The sequence below is a fragment of the Pipistrellus kuhlii genome, unplaced genomic scaffold (genome assembly GCF_014108245.1).
Source record: "Pipistrellus kuhlii isolate mPipKuh1 unplaced genomic scaffold, mPipKuh1.p scaffold_m20_p_64, whole genome shotgun sequence".
In the NCBI taxonomy this organism is placed as follows: domain Eukaryota; kingdom Metazoa; phylum Chordata; class Mammalia; order Chiroptera; family Vespertilionidae; genus Pipistrellus; species Pipistrellus kuhlii.
Genome location: NW_023425567.1, coordinates 1,200,987 through 1,213,941, shown reverse-complemented (window position 1 = coordinate 1,213,941; position 12,955 = coordinate 1,200,987). Strand labels below are relative to the sequence as shown.

General features: G+C 65.8%; 1 protein-coding gene across 2 annotated transcripts in view; it reads right to left on the bottom strand.

Annotated features, from left to right (window-relative positions):
• Positions 1-10,351: 10,351 nt before the first annotated feature.
• The window catches only part of SHISAL1 (shisa like 1), a 41,618-nt gene continuing 39,014 nt past the window's right edge, over positions 10,352-12,955 (bottom strand). For both annotated transcript variants that reach the window (XM_045575089.1, XM_036420246.2), the window contains exon 5: positions 10,352-12,477. In XM_045575089.1, coding sequence (XP_045431045.1) covers position 12,477 — 1 coding nt within the window. In that variant the 3' untranslated portion in view covers positions 10,352-12,476. The remainder of the gene's footprint in view (positions 12,478-12,955) is intronic.

The following is a 12,955-nucleotide window of genomic DNA, read 5'->3' as shown; positions in this document are numbered from 1 at the left end:
GAAGGGAGGAGGCATGGGCGCTGGACAGGGAGGACGCCTGGGGGCCCGGTGCCTGGGGGTAGGCAGAAGGAGTGGCTCCCCCAAAGGAGACTGAGGGGGTGCAGGGACCCCTCCCTCCATGTCGCCTGCCACCCAGCACCCTGGCTCTCCCTGCCTCCCTGCCCTCCAGCCCAGACATCGGGCGGCGGGAGCTGGAAGCGGGTCTTCCCGCAGCCGAGGCCGTGCCCGGGCGGGGAGCTGGCAGGCGGGGCAGGCGGGCAGCCGCTCCCAGTGAGTGACGTGGGAAATGCCTCGAAGGCGGAGGTGCAGGAGCAGAGCCGCTTCCCAAAATAGCCCGGGGCAGCTGGCTCCGGCCTGGCACGGGGTCTGGAGCCCCGGCCCGCGGCGCCGCCGGCAACAGATGGCACCAGGAATGTTCTGTCTTTTACCGAAGCCAGCTGGGAGCGAGCAGCTGGTCTGCAGACCGCGCTCCCCCCTCCGCTCGGCGCTCACGGCTCAACGCCGCCTCCCCCAGGCCCTGCCTCAGCTCCTCCCGGTGAGGCCGGGCAGCGGGCAGAGGGAGCCGCCAGCCTCTCCCCTCAGTGCGCAGGGGCCCTCACCGCTGGCTGGTTTGGCCAGGGGCACCCGGCCTCTCTGTGCTTGTGTTCCCGCCGAGCTGGGACAGCAGCCTCTGGGGGCCTGGGTGGCGGGAAAGGGAACAATGGGATGTTCCAGAGCCGGTTCTTCCAGAGAGAGCCGGCCAGGTGCCCCGGGGGGACCAACAGGTGCGGAAACTCATTCACTGATTAAGCTGCGAGTGTTTCCAATCAGCCGGCACATGAGTGCCTCGTGGGGCATCGATGCCCAGGTGGCTTCTACCTCCACATAACCCTGTGCACGAGACAGTCCTCAGGGACGTGAGCCCACCCAGCGGGCTCACACCTCTCCCCCCTCTCCCCCCCCGCCAACACCTGGCGCACACACACACCCCGCACACACACCCCGCACACACACCCCGCACACACACCCCGCACACACACACCCCGCGCACACACACCCCCACACACACCCCGCACACACACACCCCCCCCACACCCCGCACACACACACCCCGCACACACACCCCGTACACACACCCCGCACACACACCCCGTACACACACACCCGGCACACACACCCCGCACACACACCCCGCACACACACACCCCGCACACACACACCCCGTACACACACACACCCCGCACACACACCCCGCACACACACACCCCGTACACACACACACCCCGCACACACACCCCGCACACACACACCCCACACACACACCCGCACACACACACCCCGCACACACACACACCCCGCACACACACACCCCGCACACACACCCCGCACACACACACACCCCGCACACACACACCCCGCACACACACCCCGCACCCCCACACCCCCGCACACCACACACCCCGCACAACACCCACCCGACACACACACACCACCGCACACTACACCCCCCGCACACACACACCCCACACACACACCCCGCACACACACACCCCGCACACACACACCCCGCACACACACACACCCCGCACCACCCCCCCCCGCACACACACACCCCGCACACACACACCCCGCACACACACCCCGCACACACACACCCCACACACACACACCCCGCACACACACACCCGGCACACACACCCCGCACACGGGCGTCACGGCTGTGCTCAGCTCCGGGCTCGCTGCTCTGACCTCTGGCTGTGCCCTCCGCCCCGAGCGAGGCCAGCGGGTCAGGTCACCAGCTCAGCCATGGAGGCCCGCAGCCCCAGGCCGTCCTCCCCTCGCGCCTGCGGCCACTGGAGCGGCGTGGCCTCGGGGGTGGCCCGCGGTCCCAGCCCCCGGGCCTGTTCGCAGCTGCACGGTCCTGAGAGCGAGCTTGCCGAGCCAGAGCGAGGCCAGGATGGGCGGCCGCCCGCCGAGCGCCGGGCCTGGTGCAGGTGCAGAAGCTAGAGCTCTGTGCTGGGAACACCGGGAGCCAGTGTGAGCAAACGGGCTGTGCTGGGAGGCTGAGTCTCAGGACCCCGGGGCTGGAACATTCTGCAGCTTCTGTTTTAAATATACTAGTGGCCTGGTGCACAAAATTCACGCACTCGGCAGGGTGTGTGTGTGGGGGGGATCCTGGCCTGTGCCCTGTCATAGTGCGGGAACCCCAAGATCCATGGCCCCAAAGAGGTAGGCCCCGCCCACCCATCGGGAGCTCCTGGATGGATTGGCCCAAAGAGGTAGGCCAGAGCCGGGGGAGACCTGCGGACCCCCAGGGGGCGGGTCTGCAGCAGAGGCCTCCCTCTGTGTGTGCCTGTCTAACCCTCACCCCACCCCCCTGCTGCAGCCCCACCCCGTCCCCAATGTCCCAACGCTGTAAGGCTCGCCCACCCCACCTGCTGTGCATGCCGCCTGCTGAGCAGTCGTGACCTTATGGTGTCCTGGACGATTTGCATATTCCTCTATTATTATATAGGATTTTTATTGATTTCAGAGAGGACAGGAGGGGGGGAGAGATAGACACATCAATGCCGAGCGCCCCACACTGGGGATCAAGCCTGCAACCCAGGCCTGTGCCCTGACCAGAATCATACTGTGACCTCCTGGTTCATAGGTCAGTGCTCGGCCCCGGAGCCACACCTGCTGGGCTGCAACTTCCTCCCAGTGGAGCCCCCTCGCTCCCCCTTGGGACCTTTCTCAGCCTGGGCCCCGCACGGCGACCCGAGTCCATCACTCTCCCCCTCCCCCTCCCGTTCAAATCCCCATCGGCCCTTTGTCTGCTGTGACTTCCTGGGAGGGACTGGGCTTCCTAAGTAGGTGCTTCTTCCTGGTCAGGGGGTCCCCCGAGGCAGCTCGGCTGACACCTGTCTGGTCCGCGCGGGCTCGGCGTGCTGGTGCACCGGTGCCCCTGGCGGCTCCGTGCCCTCGAGCTTCCCGCAGCAGGACAGCGGGCTTGGGGTCCCCGAGGAAGCTGCTGCCATGGTGACCCCTCAGGCCGGAAGTCAGGCCGGAAGTCAGGCGGCAGGCTTCGCGGCTCTGTGGCCCGCAGTCTCAGGCTGCTGTGCACTTGGCCTTGGAGAGCCAGAGACGCAGGGAGCGGCCTCCATGAGACCAGAGCCAGGGCCCCGAGGCGCTGGGCGACGGAGGCACCAGCCAGAGGAGGGTCCTGCCAGACGCACAGGCCGGACAGCCAGAGCGGAAGGAGCCCTGGCCCCGCGGACTCCCCAGGGGACACCCCGCCCCCCTCCTGGTGCAGACAACGTTCCGAACGCATCTTTCCTCGACAGCACGGCCTCCCGGCCACCTGGGCAGGCCGAGGGGAGCGGGCAGGGAGCGGCCCGGTGCTGGCTGGCAGGCTCTGGCACCTCCCCTGGGCACAGCCGGCAGGTGTGCGGGCCGCCTGGGCTGCCTGCCAGGACCTGGTCTGACAAAGAGGCTCCCTGCCCCCCTCCCCACCCATGTGTGGATGTGTGTTTAGGAAAATGTGACACGAGCTTCAAACCCTTTCGGGTCACTGAGCACACATTGCACTCGCCGCCTCTCCTGATAAGAAATGCCCTGTGACACCCCGGCACCCACGCCTGCCCTCCCGCTCTGGGCCCCCCGGTTCTAGAAAAGCAGAGGCAGCAGCCCCTGCTGGCTGAGCCCCGGATGGACAGGCTGCGGAAGGGAAGCAGATAGTCATGCGCTGTCATGTTCAGAAGCGCGGCCAGGAGCCACAGACACATCCCGCCTCCCTCCGGCTGCAGTTCCCCAGGCAGTCACGCGCGCTGCCGCCCCGCCCCCACTGGGGTTTGGCCTGCCTATCCGCCAGCCGCTGGGTGTTTCCTGAGGCGGTTAATGAAAAGGGGGTGACTGACAGCACAGGGTGCTCCTTTAAAAGGATGCCAGCTGCCCGGACCACGCCCATCAGGGCTCGGGGCCTCTGCCCGGCTCAGGGCTCCCACTCCCCTCGGAGGCGGGGGGTGGGGTGGGGGGGGGTCAGGGCAGAGCCAGGGCACGTGGTGAGGGCCCATCAGAGCCCAGGCTGGGGGCGGGGCCGCCTGTGTGGGTCCCTGTTGGGCGCCGGGCCCCTCCCGTGGGTGCAGGCAGAGGATAGGTGTTGGGCCAGCTCCCCGGTCATCAGCTCTTAGCACAGCGTCCACACACCCAGTGCCACGAAAGCCCTTGAACCCCACTGCTTGGCCCTCTGGCCCCATCCCTTTCCCTCTTGAAAAAGCAAATCGCCCCATTTTTTAAATTTTTTTTTTTACTTCTTCTGACCCCCAAGCAAGTTCTTTGCCCCATGGACTCCCTAAAACTGCTCTGAAGGAAGACTGACCCCCACCTGAACCCTCAGTCCTCAGCCAGAGCCAGCTCCTGGCCTCCCGGGTCAGCAGCAGGCCCCTCAGCCCAGCTCCCGGCCGCCCTCTCCTCACCTGCACCCAGGACCCTGCGCCCTCTGCCAGTGCCTCCTACTCTGCTGGTTCTTCCTATCCCCTTGACCTTGAACATGTTGGAGGGCAAGGGTTAGGGCTAGGACTAGGTCTAGGGTGGGGTTTATGGTTACCGTTAGGGTTAGGGTTAGGGCTAGGGTGAGAGGGTTAGGATTAAGTTTAGGGCTAGGGTAAGGATTAGGTTTAGCGTTTGGGTTAGGGTTAGGATTAAGGTTAGGACTAGGGTGAGGTTTAGGGTTAGGGTTATGTTTGGAGATAGGGTATGGCTTGGAGGGTTAGGGTTAGGGTTGCTGTAGGGCTAGGGCTAGGGTTAGTGTTAGGGTTAGGGTTAGTGTTGGTTTAGGGTTAGGGTTAGGGTCGGTGTAGGGTTAGGGTTAGGGTTAGGGTTAGGGTTAGGGTTAGGGTTAGGGTTCGGGAGAACTCATTCCTTGCTCTGTCTCCTTTCACTAACCACTGGCTCCCTTAGTGATCCTGTCTTGAGGCTTTAACCACCGCCGAGAGGCCGGTGAAGACCACGCCATTCCTCCAGCCTGGGCACCTCTTCCTGTTCCAGCAGGGCCTCCATGACAGTCCCATGGGCGGCAAATCCGGGTCTTCTGAAGCTCTGTGGCCACCACTGAGCTCCCGACTGCCCCCAAGCTCGTCCTGCTGGCTGCAGCCTGGTCTTTCTCTTGCTCTGCCCGGGGCCTGGGGTCACCGTGGTGCATCTTGTCCCTCCCCCCTCCCCCCGAGTTCACCCTTGGTGCTCCTCTGTCCCTCCCCTCCCCCTGCACCCACCCTTGGTGCTCCTTGTCCTTCCGCTCCCCCCAGTCAGAGCTGTCAGGAAACAGAGTAGCTCACTTGCAACATGATTCCTGACTCCGACCTCACCTCAGCACCCCTGCCTCTGCTGGGAAGAAGCCCCTCCATCCGATCCCTGAAGTCTGTTCTCCGTGCAGCCGGCAGGAGCCTTTCGGAGCACAGAGCCAGGTCCGTCGCTCCTCCGGGCAAAGCCTGGCAAAGGCTCCCCAGCTTCACCGGAACCCAGCCCTCCTACCGGGTCTGCAGGGCCCATTATGACTCTTGTACCTCCTCTCCGGTCCGGTCACCCCCTCTGCTCCCCCCCCCTCCCCCGCTCACGCCAGTGGCCACGCTGTGAGGAAGCCCAGGCAGCTGCGCCCCCCCCGGGGGGGGGGGGAGAACCGAGGACCCACCCGAGAGCCCAGCTGAGCTCCCAGCTTGTCGCCAGCTTCAAGGGCCAGCATGTGAGGCAGGTCATGTGATCCCGGCCGTCCTGGGAAGTGGGGAACTCCCACCCCCACCCCACAGAGTCCCCACAGCCATGGCTGTGCTGCGCCACTGAGTTTGGGGATGGCTTGTTATACAACAACAAACAACCTAAACAAATGTCCAACTGAGGACTGGCTTTTAAAATGAATTTTAGCCTCGCTGGTGGGCTCAGTGGTTGAGCTTTGGCCCATGTATGAACCTGGAGGTCAGGGTTTGATTCCGGTCAGAGTACACGCCTGGGTGGTGGGCTCAGTCCCCAGTGTGGGGCATGTAGGAGGCAGCCAATCAACCATTCTCTCTCATCATTGATGTTTCTATCCCTCTCTAAAATACATATATTTTAGAGGCCCAGTGCATGAATTCGTGCATGGGTGAGGTCCGGCCAGCCTGGCCAGGGGGAAGGGACATGGGTGGTTAGCCAGCCTGCCTGCCGGTCGAACTCTTGGTTGAGAGGACAATTTTCATATTAGCCTTTTGGTATATAGGATGTACACTGAGTGGCCAGATTATTATGCGCTCAGAGATCATCATCGTCTGGCCACTCCTTGTACATGCTAATGACATGAAGACACACAGGCACAGACGTGTACACGAATGACAGATTGTGTTAGCATGTGGGTGGTTTGTTCTATGGGCGTTCCTGTGTTCCGTTTTCCTCTTTGGCTTGTCTACCTTTTCTCCTCCCCACAGACACCCCTACACCCCAGATGCTGTCACCTTGGTTTTCTGAGCTTTCATGCTATGGTGGGAAGGGGCTACTATGTCATAAAAATGCGATCAAGACTACGATACATTCTCTTGTCTGTGCTTTGCCGTTCTGACCTGGCAGTCCCTCCAGGTCCCCTGCAGAACTCCCGCTCAGGCTTTTGAATGACTGCGTGTTCCCGCAGCGTGGGGTTCCCGGCCATCACCCGCTCCGGGCGTGCACGGGTCCGGCAGCCTGGTGTTAATTTTGTGAGCCGGTTGTTAAACGCAGCCAGTGAAGACTGAAATTCTATAAACATACAGTAAATGCATTGAGAATGGGGGTCATGCCTCCGCCAACGTGCTGTGTAATGGCCTCTGCATCTCTTCCCAAGTCGGTGGCTGGACAGGTCACATACATGTCACACGCATGTCACACACGTCACAGCGCAGCTTAAAGGGGGCCGTGGTGAGAGTGTCCACGCCACGAAAACTGGCACACATGACAACGCTCGTTCCTCTTGGAAGCTGGGGCCTGGCCCTTCCCTGCAGACTCACTGGCTGGAGAGGCATCCAGCCATGTTCTGGGTCCCCCCTACCTCCCCCTGCTCCCCTCACCGCCCACACCACCTGCCCTGGGGGAGGGCTCACACCCGCACCAGCGACAGGGCGAGGCTTGCACAGGATGGGAGTAGCCCTTCCTCCCCCTCTCCTCCCCCTCCTCCCTCTTCTCCCCTCTCCCTTCCCCTCCCTCCCCTCCCCTCCCTCCTCCTCCCCTCTCTCCCCTCCCCTCCCACTCCCCTTCCCTCTCTTCTCTCCTTCCCCTCCCTTCCCTCCTCTTCACCCCTTCCTCCCCCTGCCCCTCCCCTCCCCTTTCTTCTCCTCCCCCTCCCTCCCCTCCCCCTCCCTTCCCTTCCCCTCCCTTCCCTCCTCTTCCCCCCTTCCTTCCCTCCCCTCCCTTCTCTCCTCCCCCCTCCCCTCCTCTTAGCCCTTCCCCTCCCTCCCCTCCCCCTCCCCTTCCCTTCCCCTCCTTCCCTCCTCTTCCCCCCTCCTCCCCTCCCCTCCCCCTCCCCTCCCTTCCCTCCTCTTCCCCCCCTCCTTCCCCCTCCCCCTCCCCCTCCCTGGCAGTGACAAGAACAGGGCAGGGACCAGCTGACGGACACTCTTTATTAAAACCCAAGGACATCGTTATAAAAACTACTGTGTATAGAAAGACAAAAGCAGTGCAACAGCGGTCAGTGTAAGACACGGCGTCGTGGGACGTATATTGTCAGGAATATTGTTATCAGGAGTAATATTGGTTTTTGGTTTTCCCGGTGACCGGCTCGGAGCCCCCGCCCTGCCTGTTCCCGTGGTGACGGGCTCCCCGGGGAGGGGACGCCTCTGCCCACCGGGAGCTGCGGGCCCCTGTCCCGCCGGCCCCGGGGCCCCAGCGCCCCCTCGAGGTCCCCGGGGTTATTGCACATCCCCAGGCCCTGCCCCTCGGTAGCTGGGCGGTGATGTATCCCGCCCCCCCACTTCCCCCTCCCGGCTCTGACACGGAAACGGGAGAGAGACGGGAGAGACCGCACGTGAGGAGCCGGGAGTGAGGAGAGGCCCTTCTGGTCGCTGGTGGGTGCCGGCGTGGCCACCCTGTGCCGGGCACCCTCCGTCACTCCCACCACGCGCCCGGCCACCTGCCTCGGCGTCTGGTCCTGTGTGTGCAGAGGCAGGTGAGGGCACTCAACGGGGCCCTCACTGCACAGCCCCGGAGCCACTGCTCCCGTGAACGGTGGGGAGCCAGCCCCTGCGCCCCACAGCCAGCCCCTGTGCCCCACAGCCAGGAGTGGTGCCCCACAGCCAGCCCCTGCGCCCCACAGCCAGCCCCTGCGCCCCACAGCCAGGAGTGGTGCCCCACAGCCAGCCCCTGCGCCCCACAGCCAGCCCCTGTGCCCCACAGCCAGGAGTGGTGCCCCACAGCCAGGAGTGGTGCCCCACAGCCAGCCCCTGCGCCCCACAGCCAGCCCCTGCGCCCCACAGCCAGGAGTGGTGCCCCGCGGCGGGCAGGGGGCCGGGGTTCAGCTGTCGGGCACACGGGCGGGGCTCTGACGTGAAGATGGGAGCATTAGGGCCACAGCCACCGCCCACACCCTTCAGTCTAGCACCAGCTGCCGGCGGGGTCCTGGGCCGGAGACTGGGGCGGGGACACACACACACACACACACACACACACACACACACCTCCAAGGTCACTGTCGTGGACGGCGAGGTAAGTGCTCCCTGTCGCTCTGTGCTCTAAGCTTCCCTGGGCACACCTCTGCCCTGCCGCCCCGCCCGGCGGGCCTGCTCCCGGCGGCCTGCTCCCGGCGGGCGCGGGCCGCGGGCAGGGGCTGCTGAGTGGGTGCGTGAATGCGCGTGGACAATGGATCTCCAGGGCCTGGCATCACTCCTGCCGCCCTCGGCGTGAGTCTCAGGCCCTGACCCCGAGCTGCGTGCGCCCGCCCCCCGCCCTGCGGGAGGAGGCTGGGGCCCGCCTGGCTGCGGGGGGTGAGCAGCGTCTGCGGTGGGCAGGACACGGCACCCCCCGCCTGGGGAGGTTCCCGCTGCAGGTGGCAGCGGCCACAGTGCCGCCTCCCCCCGGCTCTTGGCCGCCCCCTGACCTTTCAGATGTCTGCGGGGACCAGGCAGACACCCTCTGACCAGGAGCCCCCGGGAGCCGCCGCCACCACCCCACCCGATGGGAGGGCAGGCGAGGCCCCGGGCGGCTCAGCTGGCACGCTGCCTCCCCGCCAGGCCTCGCCTGCGCCGCCCAGCGCTCTCTCCCGCCGTGGAACCCACCAGCCGGGCGGAAAGTACCAGAAGCAGCACCGTCTCTTCCAAGCCCGTGGCCCCGGAGCCTGTCTCCGGCACCGCCCCCCGCAGACGCGGGCGGGAGGGCAGGGCCAGGGCACCTTCCTGGCGGGACAGGGCTCGTGGGCTCTGCTGGGCCTGGGGGCGGTCCCGGGCACGGCCACCCCACGCCTCATGTCTGAAGGGACCTGCGTGGGACCTGGACCTGCTGGAGAGCCGGCGAGCACCTCAGCGGAGCCTGCACCTCCATTTCTGGCCACGTTTCCCCTGACACCCCAAGTCCTTCCTCCCGCTGCTGGGCCCCCGGCCCACCAGCTGCCTGCGGCTGTTTTCCTAAAGCAACGGAGACCGCGAGAGAGGCGGGATCTACCTGCAGAATCACGTGTGGCGTGTGCGTGCCTGTGTGCGTGCACAGCGCCTGTGCGTGTGTACATGTGTGTGTGCATGTGTGTGTGTGTGCATGTGTGTGTGTGTGTGTGTGTGTGTGTGTGTTGGTTAAGGCCTGTTTCATTTTGGACCTGCTCAGCTCCGAGGCGGCCGGGCAGCGGGAGCTCAGAGTGAGGGGAGGGCGAGGGGCCGGGGCCACAGCTCCGGGTGCGAACAGAGTCCGGGACGCAGCGCACCCCACCGGCCCAGCCTGGAGGGGAAGCAGCTGCTCGGGACGGCGGCTCCCGCGGGAAGAAGCGCTGACGGACCGGAGTCACGCAAAGCACCGGAAACCAGCTCCCGGGCGGGTGTCCCCCCTGCTTCTCTCTCTGGGTCATTCCTGTCACCGTCACAGACGCCGGGCCACAGCCGGCAGCTCCCGTAAGAACGAAACGGAGGCACCGGGCCAGCCGGGGAGTCGCTGCAGATGGCCAGCTCTGTCCGTCCCTCTCGAACTTGTCAGACCCCACTGGCATGTCCCCCACACTCTCACCCCCTCACCTCCGCACGAGGCAGCGAGGGCTGTGGCCTTCCCCCGTGCCCACCCTGCGCGTGTGCCAGATGAGAAACTGAGGCTGAGAGAGGAGGGGGCTTGCCCAAGGCCACGGGGGGGGGGGCTGTCACTCTGCAGGCTGCCCCGCCCCCTGCAGGCTGTCACTCTGCAGGCTGCCCCCCCTCCCCTGCAGGCTGTCACTCTGCAGGCTGCCCCCCCTCCCCTGCAGGCTGTCACTCTGCAGGCTGCCCCCCCTCCCCTGCAGGCTGTCACTCTGCAGGCTGCCCCGCCCCCTGCAGGCTGTCACTCGGGCTGCAGAGCAGGGGCTCCAGCCCAGCGGGTCCACGGGACAGTGCCCTCTGGCCCAGGCCCCCGGGCAGGAGGCACGGCCGCCAGCTCCTTTGGCAGAGGAAGGGTGAGCGGCTGCCTCACCCAGAACCTGGGGAAGCTCCCGGTGCCAGCCTGGCCCTCCTCCCTCCTCCCTCCTCCTCCCTCCTCCTCCCTCCGGGGCACGGAGGGCAGCGGGCAGGGACCTGCAGGGGTGGTCACACTGCTCCTCACGCAGGCCGCCCTGAGCCCGGGGACAGGCTCCTGTTTCCGAGGCCCCGCACATGGGGCGCGGGAGGGGCTGCATGGCTGCCCGCACGCCCTCCCCGGCCACCGCTTCTCTACAGACACGGCCCGTGTCCTGGCATGACTGGCACCCGAGGGAAAGGAATCAAGACCCCAAGCGAAGGCTCCCCGACTTGGCCCTGCTGAGCTGGCGCCTGGGCTCGGGCGCCACAGGCAGGAGGAGAGGGACTGAGGCCTTGGCCTGCGTCTGCCCCAGCCTGCCCGGGGGCCTTGGGCAAGCCCCACGGCCGCTCTGAGCCTCAGTTTCCCAGCCCATAAAATGGGAGAGTCCCTTCTCGGCGGGGCTGTTTGGAGGCTGAAGAGCCAGGTGGTCTGCTAACACTTCACACCAGGCGGCTCTCTCTGCTCCATCTGAGCCTGGGGCGGACACAGTCCAGGCCCTCACCCTCCCCTGCACCCTCCCACTGGGCCCTCCCACTGGGCCCTCCCGCTGGGCCCCGCCCCCAGGTCTCCTCGGACTCCCAGACCTCGGAGCATGTGCCGCCTCCGCCCGGCCCTGGCTGTGCCCGCGGCCTGCCATGCTCCTCCCACCCCAGGCTGGCTCTGGCTTAGCGTTCAGATCTGGAAGCTTGCACTCTGGTTCCTACACCCCTGACATCTGACCTGCGGGCTAGCCCCCCGTCACAGCGTGGCCCTGGCTCCCTCCTCGCTCGGAGCTGCTTCTGCAGGGGGCTCCCCGCCCCCTGGCCGGGGAGACAGCAGCTGTGCACAGACCCCGCCGGGCGCCTGCCCTCGGACAGGCAGACCCGCCCTGTGATCACTGTGCTCTGGGCCTGGCTCTGTGACCTGGACCCGCCCCGGACAGAGTCTTCAAACCCGGCGTCCGCCCAGGACACAGCAGCCCCGGGCCCTGCCGGCCCCTCCGGCGCCCAGCTGCCCCTCCGGCGCCCAGCTGCCCCTCCGGCGCCCAGCCGCCCCCTCCGGCGCCCAGCTGCCCCTCCGGCGCCCAGCTGCCCCTCCGGCGCCCAGCTGCCCCTCCGGCGCCCAGCTGCCTGCCGTACAGAACCCTGGTGCCTGGGACGCTGGCGAGGACCCTGCCGCACGGGGGCGCGTGCCCCTCCGAGAACTGGGAGGGACCCAATAAGAACCAGACAAACGAAAGGACACCCAAGTCACATGCACGCACACACACACACACACGCGCACACACACACACACACACACATACGCACACACACACACGCACACACACGCACACACGCACACACGCACACACACGCACACGCACACACACACACACACACGCACACACACACACGCGCGCGCGCGCACACACACACACACGCACACGCACACGCACTGTTCTGACCGGCACGGCCCAGGAGCCGCGATGGGAGGGGACGGGCCGAGGAAGCCGCAGACGCACAGGCCGGCATCCTGCCGTCGGGGCCGGCCGGCCGGGGCAGCCTGCGCTGGCCGCCCGGAGTCCACGGGGCCTCACTCCCCGAAGCCCCCGGCCCAAATGGGACTATTGCTGTAGACAGGCGGCTCGGCACCCCTCCCCGCACCCCCGCCTGAGTTTGCTCCTGGTCTTAAAGTCTGCAGGACGGGGTGCGGGTGCAGGCGGTCCCTCCTCTGCCTCCGGCCGCCGCCTCGCTCTCCCCGGCGTCTCCGGTGAAGGTGTCCTCCGTGGAGGCCGCCGGCGCTGCAGGCCTCCCCTCCCGGTCCTGAGGCAGGCGACGGGGGCTTCTGGGGGAAGCAGAGGAAACAGGACATCAGCGGTGTCTCCCCCAGCGGGACACACGGGGTACCTTTCTCTCAGACCCCGTGCCAGGAGGAGCCAGTTTTCCTCTCAGCCATGACCTGCCTTTGTCTTCTGGGAACTGAGAAATGTTTGACTTTACGACTGGAAGCTAGACAAGCTAGCCTGTTCACTAACCTATGTAATTCTATATAATAAAAGGCTAATATGTAAATTGTCCCCTCCACTGGGAGTTCGACCAGGGGGAGGGCTGGCTGGCCAACTGCCCGTGGCCCCTCCCTCCAGCTGGCCCCGCCCCCGATTGCCCCCCCATCCTGAATTGGAGCAAGCCAGCTGAACCCCACCCAGGCACGAATTTGTGTACAGGGCCTCCAGTGGTTCCATATATCGATAGTACTAGCAACCCTGTTCCATGCAATAAGACAAGAAAAAAGCATAGTGTGTTGGAGATTCCCCAAACCAACT